Source organism: Typha angustifolia, chromosome 15, assembly GCF_048772165.1.
Source record: "Typha angustifolia cultivar Huaian chromosome 15, ASM4877216v1, whole genome shotgun sequence".
Taxonomy (NCBI): Eukaryota; Viridiplantae; Streptophyta; class Magnoliopsida; order Poales; family Typhaceae; genus Typha; species Typha angustifolia.
The window spans coordinates 615,941-632,067 of record NC_133253.1 but is presented as its reverse complement, the minus strand read 5'-3'; the positions used below and the strand labels follow the sequence as shown (position 1 = coordinate 632,067).

At 37.9% G+C, this 16,127-nt stretch overlaps 3 protein-coding genes across 3 annotated transcripts; 2 read left to right on the top strand and 1 right to left on the bottom strand.

Annotated features, from left to right (window-relative positions):
• Nucleotides 1–924: 924 nt before the first annotated feature.
• Nucleotides 925–4,721, top strand: LOC140779594 (deoxyhypusine synthase-like). Its single transcript, XM_073124748.1, has 7 exons — nucleotides 925–1,161; nucleotides 1,260–1,427; nucleotides 1,812–2,030; nucleotides 2,801–2,884; nucleotides 3,732–3,837; nucleotides 3,913–4,148; nucleotides 4,402–4,721. Exons 1-7 carry the CDS (start codon nucleotides 946–948, stop codon nucleotides 4,474–4,476), a joined length of 1,104 nt encoding a protein of 367 aa, XP_072980849.1. The 5' UTR covers nucleotides 925–945; the 3' UTR covers nucleotides 4,477–4,721.
• Nucleotides 4,722–5,090: 369 nt separating this feature from the next.
• LOC140779591 (probable myosin-binding protein 4) lies at nucleotides 5,091–8,824 on the bottom strand. Its single transcript, XM_073124747.1, has 3 exons — nucleotides 7,243–8,824; nucleotides 5,539–7,133; nucleotides 5,091–5,406 (listed from the first exon to the last, which is right to left on the bottom strand). The coding sequence occupies exons 1-2, from the start codon at nucleotides 8,357–8,359 to the stop codon at nucleotides 5,557–5,559; spliced, it is 2,694 nt and encodes an 897-aa protein (XP_072980848.1). The 5' UTR covers nucleotides 8,360–8,824; the 3' UTR covers nucleotides 5,091–5,406; nucleotides 5,539–5,556.
• A 264-nt stretch (nucleotides 8,825–9,088) lies between these two features.
• On the top strand, nucleotides 9,089–14,239 carry LOC140778688 (uncharacterized). The gene is made up of 9 exons (XM_073123515.1): nucleotides 9,089–9,287; nucleotides 9,387–9,699; nucleotides 9,800–9,954; nucleotides 10,338–10,538; nucleotides 10,653–11,240; nucleotides 11,853–11,932; nucleotides 12,460–12,802; nucleotides 12,908–13,120; nucleotides 13,508–14,239. Exons 1-9 carry the CDS (start codon nucleotides 9,243–9,245, stop codon nucleotides 13,832–13,834), a joined length of 2,265 nt encoding a protein of 754 aa, XP_072979616.1. The 5' UTR covers nucleotides 9,089–9,242; the 3' UTR covers nucleotides 13,835–14,239.
• The last annotated feature ends 1,888 nt before the right edge of the window (nucleotides 14,240–16,127 follow it).

Genomic DNA, 16,127 nt, shown 5'->3' with positions numbered 1-16,127 from the left:
AAGGGTAGGATTCTTAGGTTATGGGCTTTTATATTTTATCAGTAATAATAAGTTTTAGTTATATATCATATATATAAATTATGTGTATTTTATTATAACTAAATGTATTTTGACTGTAAAATAAATATATGCTCAGTTTTTAAAAGCTTAATATTGCTAACTAAGAAAATAATTATAATTAAATTGGAAAAGCCCGTTCTGTGGTGTACCTATATTTGGTTATGATTATCAAAATATCCAAGATGAGTTTTGCAATTTGCAAAATAAAAGAAAATAGTGGGCTGTTATTTGCAAATAGGAGAAATAAAGGGACAACTAGAGATAGAGGTGAAGATAGTATCGGATAGTGCTCAATCCATATTCGGATCCGTATTTTTAGTTCGAATACGGATATTGGATGGATAGCAAAATTTAAAACCATATCCTAACTAAACGGATACGGATAATTTTCGGATAAAGGATCGGATCTTAAACGATATTGATTAAATTTAAAATAATTATAATATTTTATTTAACTATAATTAATATAAAATTATTAAGAGTTTTACAACAAATAATTTTTTTGTATGTCAAATATATAAAATTAGAGAAATTAATCTCTATAAATAATATATAACGTAATAATAATAATAATAATAATATTTATTATTTAAATAAGTAAACTAAAAAGTGTAAATTATTTAAAAAAGTATACGGGTAAACGGATATCCGATATCCGTATCTGAATCCGAAAAATATATCCAACTATTATTCAAATCCGTATCCGAATTTTTATCAAAAATTCTATCCGTATTCGAATTTGAATCAAATAAAATTTTTTTATCCGAATCTGATCCGAGTCGGGTCAGATAGCGGATCGGGTCGGAGTTAATCATTAGCATCTTCTTTTATAAAGCTAAAGCTTAAGGGTAAGTTACTCTCTCTTTCTCTCACCACTTTCCGGCGATGAACGGCGGCGCGAAGGAGGACCGGGATGCTTTTGATGCCGTCCGCGCGGTAGTCCTGAAGCCATCCGAAACCCTAGATGAGGACCGGTTTCCAAGGATCAATGGTTACGATTTCAACCGCGGCGTAGACATCGCTGGCCTCCTCGGCTCCTTGGTTTCCACTGGATTCCAAGCCTCCAATCTTGGAGACGCTATCGCCGTCGTCAATCAGATGGTATAAGTTGATATGTACGTTAGTTCTTTTCTTCTAAAACAGAAAGTTTGAATCTTTAATGAGTTATTTTGTTCGTTTCTACTCGAGTGGATATGAAGTTAGATTGGCGGCTGTCCCACGAGGATCCGACCGCAGATTGCGACAAAGTGGAACTCAATCCTGCGTATAGAGATTCCGTCAAGTGCAAAATCTTTCTTGGCTTTACTTCAAACCTCATATCTTCTGGAGTCAGGGACGTGATTCGCTTTCTAGTTGAGCATCGTATGGTGAGTGCTCCTGCAAGTTCAGGTATTTAAAATTTGGTGGCAAAGTATCCTTGGATAAGGATTTTTTAGGCTTTTTCTTTTTCTTTTTAAGCCCCAACAAACATAGCCCTTCACCTATCAGTTCATAGTTTAGTAGCCTCCTTTGGTGCAATGGTATCATAAATTTGGCGGTTCCACCTTGGTTTTCAAGACTATATCAGTTCGAAGCTCATCCAAACATAAATTATTTTTGAGGAAAAGGCTTAAAAAGAGATATTATGAAAAGATAAGACATCCCCAAGTTTTTCTTTTTAGGTGTCAATTAAGAGTAGTTTAAATTGTGGAACTTTTATTCAATTCGATGCTTTTCTTGAATGCTGTTGCTAATAACGACGGTTTGTGTAGGTAGATGTCTTGGTCACGACAGCTGGTGGTATAGAGGAGGACTTAATCAAATGCCTTTCACCGACATATAAGGGTGACTTTTCTCTGCCTGGAGCATACCTGCGCTCGAAAGGATTGAATCGGATTGGAAACCTTTTGGTGCCTAATGACAATTACTGCAAATTTGAGAACTGGATTATGCCACTTCTTGACCAGCTATTGCTAGAGCAGTCCATGGAGGTACTTGTTCTTTACTATCTTGACAGAGTTGTGAGCTGTACTAAAATTTCTTCACAATAGGAGGTCAGAAGTTGTAGTTATATGATTGGAAAAGAAAAGCAATAAACTAAATCTGACAGTCCTTCGGCTGGATAACGTAAGTCTATGACATAATTCACAATTATTTGGTATTCTCTTCTTTACAAGTGCATTGGCCATAGCTGCTTGTATGTAAGATTTTGTCATCTCCATTTGGTATCTGTTCTTGCTGCAATCAAAGTTCAAATAATGCAACCAAGTACTTTAAAAAAAAAATTGGGTTGTGATCCCACTGAATATTACATCAAGGACTTGTTTGGTTCACATTAATGTGGCTAATTTACATTTCACCAGGGTTTTTCTGGAACCAATAGAGGAGATATGCAATAGGGCATAGTTATAATAAAAAAACACTATTTGCACGCACCTTCAAATTGTGCCCTCAGCTAGTCTATCTCCTAGGTTCAGCATTTTCTATCTGATACTTTGATTCTTTTCAGATATTCAATCCATGTGTATCCTCACTATTTAAGAAGCCCATCTAGTTTGTGATTTGTCAAATATGTTACTGTAGTACAGTAGTACTCGCACATTATCATTGTACTATGCAGCTCGATAAAGTAATCATATGGTCAGAATTTGATGGAAAAGGTCTAATTCCTATTAAGTGGATGCAGTCTTCTCTTTTATAATTTCACTGTCTTAGATTGGCATGCTATGTGAATGTGCAACTTTTTTCTCCATTTCACCAGAATGTATGGACACCATCAAAGGTGATCTCCCGCCTTGGCAAAGAAATAAACAATGAGAGTTCCTATCTGTACTGGGCATATAAGGTATGTATAGTTGTAACTACCTATCATATCTATTTATATTTCTAGAACAAATCTGTAGTTAATTATGCAGGGAAAAGAAAAAGAACTTCCTTGGGTTTATGGTCCCTTTTCTATGGCTTATTTAGCAATTCTAAACTATAGTTTAAATTTAATTGTGCAAGTCCAACTTGTGAATGAAGTGGTCTATTTATCTTTTTGTAATTGTCGTTATATATGGTAATTTAAGTTTATTCTTATGATCAACATCTTAACAATCCATCTATGAAAATTCTCTCAAGCTTTCAGAAATCTAGAGCTCTATGAGATGCTCAGGGATCATGAGACCTCCTTCAGAGATGTTTTCTCTAATAACCTTGAGAAATATTAAATGTTTAGGAGTTAGTTTGGTTAGCTTACATTTGACATAAAGTGGAATCTCATCTTTAGATAATTCAGCCAATTAGATTTTCTTTTCCTAGTGGCCATGATATGTGGATCCATCACCTGCTTTAGTTATACCGGTCGGTATTGTACAATGTGATTTCCTAATACTGTCATCCTCCTGTGCACAGAAACTAGACTACTTATACAGTCAATGCCATTTGGGATGAAAATGGACTGCTATATATTTGGTTCACAGTTAAAATTAATCACAAGTAAACTTATGTTGTACTATACCATCAAAGGCTTACAATTAAAGTTGCCCACTTAAAGCATGTAAAGGAATTCTACTTGTAACTTCAATTTTGATTTAAGATGAATCCATATATTATACTGGCATACACTGTCATAAGCCCATAACTGGACCTTTTGATGCTTGATGTTCAGTAGGTTAATAACAGTGCTTAACAATGTAAAATTTGAGCAGAATGGTATTCCTGTCTTCTGCCCGGCACTGACTGATGGATCATTAGGGGACATGTTGTACTGCCATTCTGTCCACAATCCTGGTTTGCTTATTGATATCGTGCAAGGTATGATACTTTGATATATTTCCTTCAGTTGCCCAACTTATTAATATTCAGTATGTGACATGAGCACTTGAGCAGATATACGTGCAATGAATGGAGAAGCTGTTCATGCCAGTCCAAGAAAAACTGGGATCATAATACTCGGTGGAGGGCTACCAAAGCACCATATTTGCAATGCCAATATGCTACGGAATGGTGCAGATTATGCTGTTTACATCAACACAGCACAAGAGTTTGATGGGAGTGACTCTGGAGCACAGCCTGATGAAGCTGTTTCATGGGGAAAAATAAAAGGTTCAGCAAAAGCCATCAAGGTGAGGCTTTTTAGCCCACTTCCCTCCCCTCCATTCTATTTCCATTGGCATCATACTAATTTTTAACAGATGTCCTTGGTGAGCACACACAGAGTACTACAGTATTAGGACATCTTGTTGGAAATGCATTTGGTGAATTATGCTGTCAAGTATTCATGTCTAAATCATTCTTCTCGGTTATTAAGTTTCTTTCCACATTGTTGGACTTCCAATTCCAATTTCTGTAATTCTGAACTGTTGCTGAATTAACCAGGTCCATTGTGATGCAACTATTGCTTTTCCTCTTCTGGTGGCTGCGACTTTTGCGAGAAGACTGCAGGAAGTCTAAAACAAGCTGCCCTTGAAGCTAATAACACATGATTATTTTTTGTTACTTAATTGGCTTATCTTTGTTCTCATATTTATTGTTGTTGTATTCTTGTGATCCTGATGTTTGATTAACTCCTCAAAGAAGACTGCAACAGATGATACTTCCTGTTAATTTTGCACATTGTCATGAACAATTTTTTCAGATGTTCTCTTTTCACTCTGTACTGTGTATTGCAGTAATGGGAAATCTGAGGCCTTGTTACATGTCAATCTTCATGTTATTCTCAAGTTCTTAGGTGATTCTTTTCTTTTAGTCAAGCAAGTTAGAAAGAATTACTATGTATTTTTGAGGTCAATGAAGAAAAAGAGTAGTATTGATATCCAATCTTGCTGGAACAGGAACAGCTTTGTATTGAAGTGTTCCTTCCCCTTTCCCTTTCCCTTTCCCTTTCCCTTTCCCTTTCCTCCCCTTCGTACTTAAACTCACGAGATTTTAACCAAGAGCCAAGTTCCAGAATACCAGCTCCCAAGATTTAAAATCCTTAGAAAACCTTCCTTTGTTCAAACTATTGGGGTTATTCACAGATGAGCAATTCTAGCCATAAACAATCATGTGCTCACTGAACTCAGAAAACTCATAAATTTAGTTACACTGACATTTAAAACTGATCTCCCAGTAGTCTAATCATATGTTTAGAAAATTTCTCAGTGAATTAGAAAAATTTATCTTTCAGGTTACAGAAAGAAAGGAAGGGAGCAGGAAAATCCATCCATGATAAAAGAATCATGAGAGAACTCTGCAAAATCCAAGTCTGATGAGATCACAACCGAGGTCCTTGTTTCTTCAACTCAATAGTGCAATGCCAAAATCGCATTTTTGGCAACCAAGAACATTTTATGAGCCCAGATATCGAGAGTGATGATACTGGAGTGCCACCAGTGCTAATATCTGCAGAAAACAAAAGTAGACCAAAGCTAACGGAAATTGTCACAAGAAAATTGAAACAAGGAACTCATAGCAACTACTAACATCTGTAGGAACTATGAAATGGCTAATATGCTTTTGTTCCAAAATGATTACCACTATCCAGAGAGAAGGTCATGCAACAGCTTGCTCTCGCTTTGTGATCACAATTCTTTGTAATGCTCGTAAGTGACTGCTTATCTCCTGAATGAATTGTAATCCATCATTTCCATATTTAAGGGAATTAATAGTGTGCTGAAGAAACTTTTGATTTGCTTCAAGTGCCTTGAATCTGTCATTCAGGTGCAGAACTTCAACTTCAAGAGATATTATCTCATTCTTTGTTTTAGCCAATGGGTCCTGCCTATCATCATCTGAATCAGAACAAGGGATACTTCCCTTATGATTTTCTATAACAATAAGATTGGCACTTTGACTTGAGGCAACAGAAATAGGCGCAGCATTTAGACGGTCACAAGATAAGGATGATATATCATTCTCTGATTGAATTTCACCTTCTGACTCACTAGTCCCTGTGTTATTTTCGTTCCGATTATTTACCGCTCTAATGTAATCATCATTTCTGTTTGTATTATGTCCTAAGGATCCATTCTCGTGTTTATAGGTTATATCAGCATTACTATTACCATCTTTATCAGGTAGCCCATCTGCCTTTCCATATAATCTGGACCCATCAGCATGAACTACGTTACTGGAGAACAGCTGAAGTCTTTTCTCCAGTGTCCTCAAGTATTCTGAAATATAAGCCTTTTCATCTTCAAAATCCAACAAAGGATCCTTCATAATACCCAAACCATTCAAGTACTTGGAGACTGTATTAGTCTGATCTCCGGTCTTCTCTATCCCAGACGTGAAACCATCTGGTACTTCTGAACCACACAGTGCTTCAATAGGTTTTTCTTCCGACGGTTTATCCTCGAACCTCTTCTTGCAGCTTTCAAGCTCAGCTTCCAGATCTAGTATGTCTTTCTCCCTCTCAGTGAGGGCATCATTTAGTTTTTGGATCGCTTCTTGATCATATTCAGCTTGCTCCTCCATCATTCTTAGATATTGTAATGCCTCCATCTGCATTGCAGCCTTCTCCTCCTGCAATCTATTAATCATCGCCATTGCTTCATTGGCCGCAATTGCTGAAGCACTTCGTTCTTCCTCCAATTCTTTGTACAGAATGTTCATTGACTTCTTGTCCAACTCAACCTGCCGCTTTAGCCTGTCAACTGAACTCTCTCCTTCAACTTCACTGACAACAGTAGCATCATAGGACTCCAAACCAGAATACTCTCTCTCCAGAGAGAATCTTTTACCAGTATAATGGATTGGAGTTGAGCTAGAAACATCACATATTTTTGATTCATCACCAGGCATGGTTAATCTAGGACTAGGACTCATCTCACCCCATGGAACATCAAATCCTCGATTAGAGGATATCTGAGAAATCAGTATCTTCAGATCTTCGTGAGTTCGAGAATTATCCCTTGCTGAGATTATTTCAGAAGGCCTGGGAGATTGTAGGCTACTAAGAACACGCTTCAAACTAGTCTTGTGATCTGTACGAGAGCGTAAATGTGGACCAGGTTCACTAATAACTTGCTTTGTTATTCCAGTTGAACTAGATCCTTTTGTAATATCCGCATCTGAACTAGCCAAAAGGCCCGAAACACATTCAGAATCACCAATTTCCTCAATATCAACTGTAAAAATGATAATTGCAAATTAGTTAGTCAATAAAACTGAGGCCTAAAAGGATAACTGATTTTCAAACTATATTGAACAAGAAAAGATGATATTGATAATACTGACAGTTTGCTTTCACAACTTCTGCAGAAACTTGCTCAGGTACAGCTGCAGATGATGAGGCAGGATTGCTTCCTGCGACAATCTGATTCCAATTAATTTCCTCCAAACCATGCCCAATAGCAACAGCTGAGGATGCAATCTCACTTGTCTGATCGGCATTTTGTTGCCTCTCAGCATCTGACATAGAATTGACAGGAATTGTAGGAGGCTGATGAATCAGCTTCTCAGGAACCGTATCTTCATAAACAGTTGTTGACGAACCTTTAGCATTGTTTATTACAGATTGTGGTTGTTGACATCGAAACACTGACTCTTTCTTGACATCATTGGCCCCACGTAACATGGCATTTTTGTCATCATCATCTGAGAAAGGGACTTCAGATTCGGAGTCAGAGGTAATCTTTAGCTCACTGTATCCAATATGAGACAAATGATCAAACCCTGCAACTTCTGAATGATAAAAGTTTGTCAGCCCCAAAGGCTTTTCCTTTCTCTTACTGAGTCCCTCTTGTTTACTAATCCCACATTCAGTTTCCTGACCAATTTTTTTGCCTTGAATCATCCTATGCACAATAGATATATTTCTAAATGACTCTGAACAACATGAACATAGTCTTGTATGTTGAGAACTAGATTCATTTTCCATTTCTAACAAAGGAACTTTAACCGGATCATCTCCATCAAACATACGTGGTGATCCATCACCATTGCTTGTTGCAAGCTGCTTCAGATGAACATTTCTACCGTCCTCATTGTTGTCCCGGAGATCACCCACCAATGTAGCAGATGAAAGGAGGCAACTTTCACACAGATCACGGATATACACAAGCTTCCGATGACTTCGGCAATATGCCAAACATGAGATCTCCAACTTATGAGCAATGCAAACTAAATCTCCACAAAACCATAATTTCTCGTTGCCTAGAATGTGATCCAATCTACAGCACACCAAGCATGGAGTCTGCAGCTTGCAGAAGCGAGCAAATTTTGTTGCCAAGTATGACAGTAGAGCATTAGCAAATAACAGAACAATCAAACACCATTCAGAACAAGCAGAAGACAAGTTAGATAACAACACCCAGGAACCATCTTGTGATCTCCCAGGAACCATCGATTCCATTACTACAATATGTATCAGACTCTACACAAGAGAACAAATTGAACCTTCCACAAAGTTCGCATTTTTATGCATGACTAGAGAGAAAAGAAGAAGACCCAATTCCCAGAAAGAATCAACGAGCAAGAAAAAGGTACCAAATTGGAGATCTGCAACGGCTCGATGGCATGGAGGGCAAGAGGAGAGAAGAGAGAGAGAGAGAGAGAGGAAACAGCTGTCCCCCGTTCCGTTCCCCAAATGCCCGGGCTTCTCTCTCCTCTCTAAAACTGGAGAAAAGATAGGATTAATCTTGCGATGTTGAATGGGGAGATAGGCCGATCTCTCCGGTCCCTCACATAAAAAAAGAAGGCTTAAAAAGGAGAAAGCTTATTGAGGAATTACAGGGAACTCTGATTCGAAATTATTTCACAAACATGATCCGATAGGAATCCCTTCTTCCACGCGCACTCGCGAAGAATTGGAAAGAAATCGAAATTAATAAACAATTAAAGTGCAATGCGCGCGCGTTGGTTGCCCGTTAACTGTTATAGCGTGTTATTTAATGGGATAGCAGAGGATCCTATGCAGCCCCGGTATGGACGAACTTACTGCAGCCAAGGTATTTGTTGAACCTTAACGGATATGGCTTTTATTACACGATCCGATCCGTTTTCATTTTCTAATCCGAACACGACTTTGGACTCCTAACGTAAGCCCAGTCTGCTTAAGTTTAAGATGAGTCGTTGTTTTCTTCCCTCCCTCTCGGCATCGACTTCGATGTCGTTGCCGACTCCAGTTTCTGACCTCCTCACCAGGTCCTCGTAACTGCTTTCTTTGAGTCTCTCCTCTCGCCTCTCGGGCTTCTCGATTCACCACCGATCGAGTAGGCTCTCAAGGCTCCTCAAAGATGCTCTCGGGGATCAAGTTCGTCCCCAAGGATCAGCTCCTAGCTGTAAGTTTTCTCCCCAATCTTTGTTTCTTCTTTTTTTCCCCTTTTTCCTGATTTTTTTGACAGTTTTTCGGAGGTATTAAATTTCTAGGGTTTTTATAGGCAAAGCCCGGTTCCAATTCGGATGATTCCGGCGAGGAGAGCAAGGATTTGAGGCGGACGAAGGCGAGAAATGTGGGGAAGGAGAAGAAGGAGAAGAGTAAGAGGAGGAGGAGGAGGAAGGGGAGGAGAAGTAAGAGGTATAGCTCGGAGAGCGAGGAGGAGACTTCGAGTAGTGAGGAGGAGAAGTCAAAAAGGAGGAGGCGAAAGAGTAAGAAGAGGAACTTTTCGGAGGAGGATTCTTATTCCTCTGATGAATCCGAGGAGGGAAAGAGTGGGAGCAGGAGGCGTGGGAAGAATTATGATGAGTACTCAGGTAAGCTCTCATCCCTTTTACTGCGAAATATAGGTTTTTTAGGTTTAGAATTATGAAGAATTGTTGTTTATGTTTGCTCTTTTTCTTTTGCTTATTGTAGATGAGGAGACTGGTGGTGAAGATGGTAAGGCATTACTTAGCAATGAAATAGCGAGGAAGGAGATGGGTCTTGAATGGATGCTGAAGTCTGCGACAAGGAGTGAAAGTAGTCAGCCAGAACAGGAAGAGGAGCCTGAGCCACCAGTTGTTGAAGAGGTAAAACTGGTTATCTTTTGCAGGATGTAGCGTAATATTCTGATTAAATTGAGCTGTAATTCATTGGTTATTTTGCTTTATATTTTGCTTGCATAAAATGCTCTTAGTAGATTCACAGTATTTGGATTTATAAAAACTTACACACTTAAGAGTTCATAGAAAGTTCTCTCTCCTTATGTTACATTGCTACCCCCTCTGCTTGTAGAGAACAAAAGTCCTTTCATGGTGTGGATCTGACCCATATGATTCTCATCTAGCAATAAAATAACTTCTAAAGAACAGCCCAACTCTCATCTTTTTCATATTTACGACACAGGTAATATATAAAGTATCCTACACGACTTGCTATGATTATCTTTTTTTACTTTTTTTGGCACTAACAGGTAAAAAAGACAAACCCAAGGGAACTGAATCCATATCTGAAAGATAATGGAAGTGGATACCCTGATGATGCAGCATTACCAGAGGGCGGTGACAAGTTGCTTTCTTCTTCAGTTGTTGGTGATGGTGGTGCAAGTTGGAGACTGAAAGCTTTGAAGAGGGCTAAAGAGCAAGCAACTCGTGAAGGGCGGAAACTTGATGATGTATAAGTTCTCTATCATATTAATATATAATGCCAAATTGTGTAGTAGTGGAATTCATATTTTTCAGTAACACCAGATTATTTTAGCAAAATGTTTATAGTTTTTGTTGTGCAGATCGTTCAAGAACGTTGGGGCTCTTTGGGCCAATTGGCTGGATCAGTGGCAGCTTCTAGAGTTGCCCCTTCTCATGCCCATTTACATGCCATAAAGAATAGAAAGAGAGCACAAGCAGGAAATGATGAAGATGTTCGATGCAATGATTTGAAGGGAGATGCAGATGAAGTACGCACCAGCAGTCGTGATTATTTGCGTGACATTTCTTCTCGGCATCCTGAAATGAGAAAGCCCAGGCAGGAGTTTTTATCTTGGAAAAGGAATAAAGGCCAAAATATCTCTTCACAGGATAAATCACTCATATCTGCTGCAATATCTGATATAAACAAGTTTTCTAATGACGGAAGCTTTATGGATAACATCGACCGTCTCCAAAAGAAAGAATCTAAAGATGCTGCTGTTTCTAGTAGTTCTCGTGTAAGACTAGAGGCAACTGAAGACATTGTAAATAAATTAAGCTCATTGAAGGATGAAATCTCTGATAAAGTATCTTCAGTCAATACACAAGCTTTGACTGCAAATCAGTTGGCTGCAAAGGTATTACAACTCCGTATGAAAGGAAAACATGATGAGGCTGATAAGCTTTCGGTAAGACATTACATTTTTAGAAACAGTTTTAGCATTAGTTATTTACTGTTTTGAATGTAGGTAGAGGTTTGGTGAAACTTTTTCCCGTTTATAAGACAATTTTATTTGTTGTTATTCACCTTTTCTAATAGATTACATAGTTATCACAAACAATTTCAGTATACTCAATAAGTGTTCTTGCATTAGCATTTCTATGAAGGAAAGGAATGGTGAGGTGACACTCAACTTTCTAATAATGTTATCTGAAAAATAATTTGAAGAATACCTTGCAGTGTGCCCATGTGGAGCTAACTTGTTTATGCAGTGAATTGAATTTCTGGCTTCTTTTACAACATGACCAAGCTAATCAGCAATTGTTCATATTAGGAAATGCATGTGATAGAGGAAAGAGGAAAATTTTGGTCATATCAGATATAAACCCAAGGTGTAATATAGCCAGTTGTTTAGTTTTCTGTATTTTGCAAGAGTGGATAATCTCAAGCGATAATTAAAGTTTTACAGAGAAGAAAGCTCAAATGATTAAATGATCATTGTAGTTAATGTCCTTTAGTTGTTCTTTTGATGTTGATAAATGTACTGAGTGTAGTTGACTATATTTTCCTCATTTATCAGAAAGAGATGGAGGCTGTCGCTGAGAAACAAGATTCCGATACTAAAGTAATGAGACAAGAAATTGTGCAAAGATCAAGCAGGTACATCCTTTGAAAATACAATATATTTTTATGTTCTCTGTCAGCTATGGAAATATAACTATTATGGAACTTTTTGCATTATCTTTTGTCTGTTGTTACGGTTGTGCATAAGCCAAAAGGGTCCAACAGGGACTGGAGATGGATATGATTAAAAAAGTATGATGCATTGGCTGGTTTAGTTTTCTAATCTATCTCTCTGTTTTCTGTAAATTATGTTTGCATTGGATCTTTTATGGTTGAGTAGCCCTTGCATCATGTCACTTCTGTAAATTCATCAGCTTTGTTGTTCATCAGTTATAAACATTTCTATCTCCTTGTATTACTTATACTGATTCTATCTCATTAGAGAAAGGAACTATAACTAGCATTTAATGAAGCAAGACATAGGGATTTAATGAAATGAGTTCTCCTTTACAAGTTCATCATTCTGCAAGATATTAAAAGATTTGATTAAAATATTGTTCCTTCAAAATACTTTTCAAAAGGAAAATTCTATTTCGCTTATTCTTTAACTCTCTTGATTGTAGGCACATATCCAGTGATCGGAAGAAAAGAGAAGATGATGCTGATTGGCAACTTGCAAGGACAATAATGCAGAACAAGAAATTTAGTTTGTCTGGGAGAGCAGAGGACGAGTATGACTTTGATGTTGCTCCAAGCAAAAAGAGTAAAAAAAGGAGGGACGAGGCCCTTGAGGAGAACTTTGGTGGTAGAAAGCCATTGTTAACTCAGAAAGAGAGATGCCAATTTTGCTTTGAGAATCCATCTAGGCCAAAGCATCTTGTTGTGTCAATTGCAAATTTCACATATCTAATGCTACCACAGTGGCAACCTGTTGTGCAAGGACATTGCATTATATTGCCTTTGCAGGTTAGAAAATTATTGATGTTCTTAACATATCTAAATTCTGTTCATTAACTTCCACTTATATCTTATACATTTGACAAAATGTCAATGTCATATATCCCAATACAGCATGAGTCTGCAACCAGAACTGTTGACCGGAATACTTGGGAGGAAATACGGAACTTCAAGAAGTGCCTCTTGAAGATGTTTGCTAAACAAGACAAGGATGCGGTTTTTCTTGAAACGGTTATAAGCTTGGCGAAGCAACGCAGACATTGCTTGATCGAATGTATTCCTATACCGTACCAGATTTCAAACAAGGCACCTATGTATTTCAAAAAGGTGATTCACTTATTAATATTTCTCGAAATGAATAACACTGTAGAGATTATTATGCTTACAACCTGGATTCCTGCAATTTTTTGCACAGTGTTTTTTCATATCTTAGTCAATGTCATCATATTTAGCACTGCCTTTACATATCATGTGCCAGTTATTTAATTTTCTGTGTATGAAATTGAATATGGGATACACTTATTTACTTACATATCTTTTCATTTTCTGATGTATTTTTGGTATCTATTGAATATTGATCTTTTAAAGATGTGGCACTTATTAGTTTGTCGCATTATTTAGCCATTTCACTAATGCATTTTTGCATCATTCCAAGCATTGTTGTTTATTATTCATGTAAGTTTGCTAAAAGAATTTCTTTTCTTCTGCTTCCAGGCAATTGATGAAGCTGAGGATGAATGGGGTCAGCATGAAATGAAAAAGCTCATCCCTACCAGTGGCAATCTGCGACAAGTTATACCTGAGAACTTTGCCTACTTCCATGTTGAGTTTGGCCTTGACAGGGGATTTGTCCATGTGATTGATGATGAGAGCAATTTCAACAGCGGGTTCGGATTGAATGTCATCAGAGGAATACTGCAGCTGTCAGAAGAGGACATGTACCGCCGTCGGAGGCAAGAGCCGGTAGAGAAGCAAAAACAAGCAGTTGCAGCCTTCCTGCAGGAGTGGGAGCCGTTTGATTGGACGAGGGATCTTGATTAAACGTATATGCGTGGTGGAACGAGCAAGCTTTGGCAAGAAATCCAATCTGTTCTGTACTATATGTGTGGAGTTCATGAGTTCCTAACATAAAGTTTTCTCCAAGGTTTACTGTTAGGATCCCCTGTTCTGTGATTTTATCTATTAGCCTTTATGAAGCTGCAATTCTGGTGGGAACACACGCAGGGTTGTATCATGAAGCCAATGGCCATAATTGTAGACAAATATCCAACATACGACAGAGAAAGAAGGTTTACTAGAAATTTTCTTTCTATCATTGTTTGTTTGCCAAAAGCTGGAAGTAGGACAGTATCACATGTTTTAGGAGTGCAATATAAGCTTCTTGACAGTTTTTCCTGGACAAGTGAAAAGCAGTAGCAAAGGTCAAAACCCATCAGTGGCCTAATATTTTTTTGTGCAACTATCAATATGGGTTTGGTTGATTTATATCCTATTCTTGGCCAAGTCTTTTTTTTCCCCCATGGTGGCTACTTTCAGTAACAAAAGTGACACATGCCTATGTGTTATGATAAAAAGGTACTTGTAATAAAGTACAAAGCGACTGTATTGTACTTGGGCAAGATCTTTGAAGCATTCATCTTCAAGAGCTCAAGGCTTTCCACATAAATACTATGATGACTTCTCAAAGATTTCTTTCATGAGGTCGTCTACTGGTGAAAAAATGTCCTCCAAGGAGCCTCCATCCATACTTGTCCTTGGGAATTACCAGCCACATCTCAGTCAAAAGTTTAGTTGAAAGATGGGAAGAGAGCATCATTTCCTTCATATGAATGATTTTATGGCTTTTCTTAGCTCAGCGTCATCTTTGACTGGTCTATAGACTGTATGCATTACTCTTGTATCCACTTAAGAATCCATGAGATCTTTGAGAGAAAAAAAAAAATATATATATAACACAAGGATCTAGCCATTGTTGTGCATGGTGAGTTCCAGATTAGGTTTATAATCCAATGCGATGCCCATCATCAAGATAGGCCTCAACACCCCCCTTGTTTATTGGTTTGGGTTATGTGGGCCCTGCACTATGATCCAACGGCAATGCCCTTGCCCAAAGCATTGGTTTCAGTAACATCACTCACATAGTTGCAAGTCCTTAGACAACAAGTTAAATGATGAGTCAAGGTGTTTGTTAGGTGCTTTGCTTCACATCCTTGCATCATCATTCTAGTCTTGTAAATATAAATAAAGAAATGTTTATATATGCACACACAAACACAGAGATAATTAGATGAATGAGTGTACCTGCTCTTAATTAGCTACAGTAAAGGATCAAAATGAGAAACTATTCGGTCAAAGAAAGTGGGTTACCCAATAGTTTGACCTGTGATGGTGTAAGGTTACCTACCAAGAGAGCTTTCCACTTCTGATCAAAGACTTCATTGTCCATCTCAACTTATCAAAAACCTCACTCACATCAGTTATCTTAGGACTCCAGAACAAGACGAAGATGAGAAAAGTTTTAATGGATCAAACGTACACACACACGCACACATATATATATAGTAGGAAAAAAGAAACGGAAGGGAGAAAAGGAATAATTGTTGGTGAATAAGTTATACCTAACATTGTTGCTTTACGTCGTAATCTTCTGATGCCGAAATTTCCACTCTCTGAAACTTCAAAGCAATCTTTTCATGATCATAAAATCCACGAAGCCGATGTCGACAAATCGAAAGTTCATTGAAACTGGTCCCCATTGCTTAGAAATAAGGATGTTAGCATTAATTTGTACTGTTTTTGGAGCATGCTTTTCTTTTAATGGATCAGACCAATATGGTAAAAGACAAAGAAAGGAGGAAACCAGAGGTAGATATCAACTATCTACTCTCAGCCGATAGCATCGCAAAGAACTCATAAAAAGTTGGGTTGGTGACTGTGCTATGTCGTTTGCAATGTTGATCTAGCCAGCCATTCGTCCCAACCCAGTAACAAGCAAAGTATATATTTTGCAAAAGTTGGTTCTGATGATCATAAAAAGATATGGAGGCAAAGAAATAAGGTATTTAATCTAGTCTAATGACCACACTATCTAAAACATCACATGCCTTCCTATCAAGATAGATGGATTACACTCACTTGCAAAGAAAAATTAAGCTTTCGATCGATCCATGGTAGATGTCGTAAGGCGCCGATCGTCAAGAACTCGACGACAAGGACTTCTTCTGCGAGGATTCCATGAGTTAGGGGGAATGAAGCCTGGTCCGAAATCATTCACGACGTCGAAGAAAGGATCGAAACAAGCTCTTCGCATGAATGGTTTCGGACCAGACAACAT

Bases quoted from the DNA above. Each gene is read 5' to 3' on its own strand.
- LOC140779594 (XM_073124748.1), top strand. From the start codon at position 946: ATGAACGGCGGCGCGAAGGAGGACCGGGATGCTTTTGATGCCGTCCGC. The intron at 1,162-1,259 runs GTATAAGTTGAT...GTGGATATGAAG, and splicing joins TCGCCGTCGTCAATCAGATG to TTAGATTGGCGGCTGTCCCA. The intron at 2,031-2,800 runs GTACTTGTTCTT...CCATTTCACCAG, and splicing joins TGCTAGAGCAGTCCATGGAG to AATGTATGGACACCATCAAA.
- LOC140779591 (XM_073124747.1), bottom strand. From the start codon at position 8,359: ATGGAATCGATGGTTCCTGGGAGATCACAAGATGGTTCCTGGGTGTTG. The intron at 7,134-7,242 runs GTCAGTATTATC...TCATTTTTACAG, and splicing joins AGAAGTTGTGAAAGCAAACT to TTGATATTGAGGAAATTGGT.
- LOC140778688 (XM_073123515.1), top strand. From the start codon at position 9,243: ATGCTCTCGGGGATCAAGTTCGTCCCCAAGGATCAGCTCCTAGCT. The intron at 11,933-12,459 runs GTACATCCTTTG...TCTTGATTGTAG, and splicing joins ATTGTGCAAAGATCAAGCAG to GCACATATCCAGTGATCGGA. The intron at 13,121-13,507 runs GTGATTCACTTA...TTCTGCTTCCAG, and splicing joins CACCTATGTATTTCAAAAAG to GCAATTGATGAAGCTGAGGA.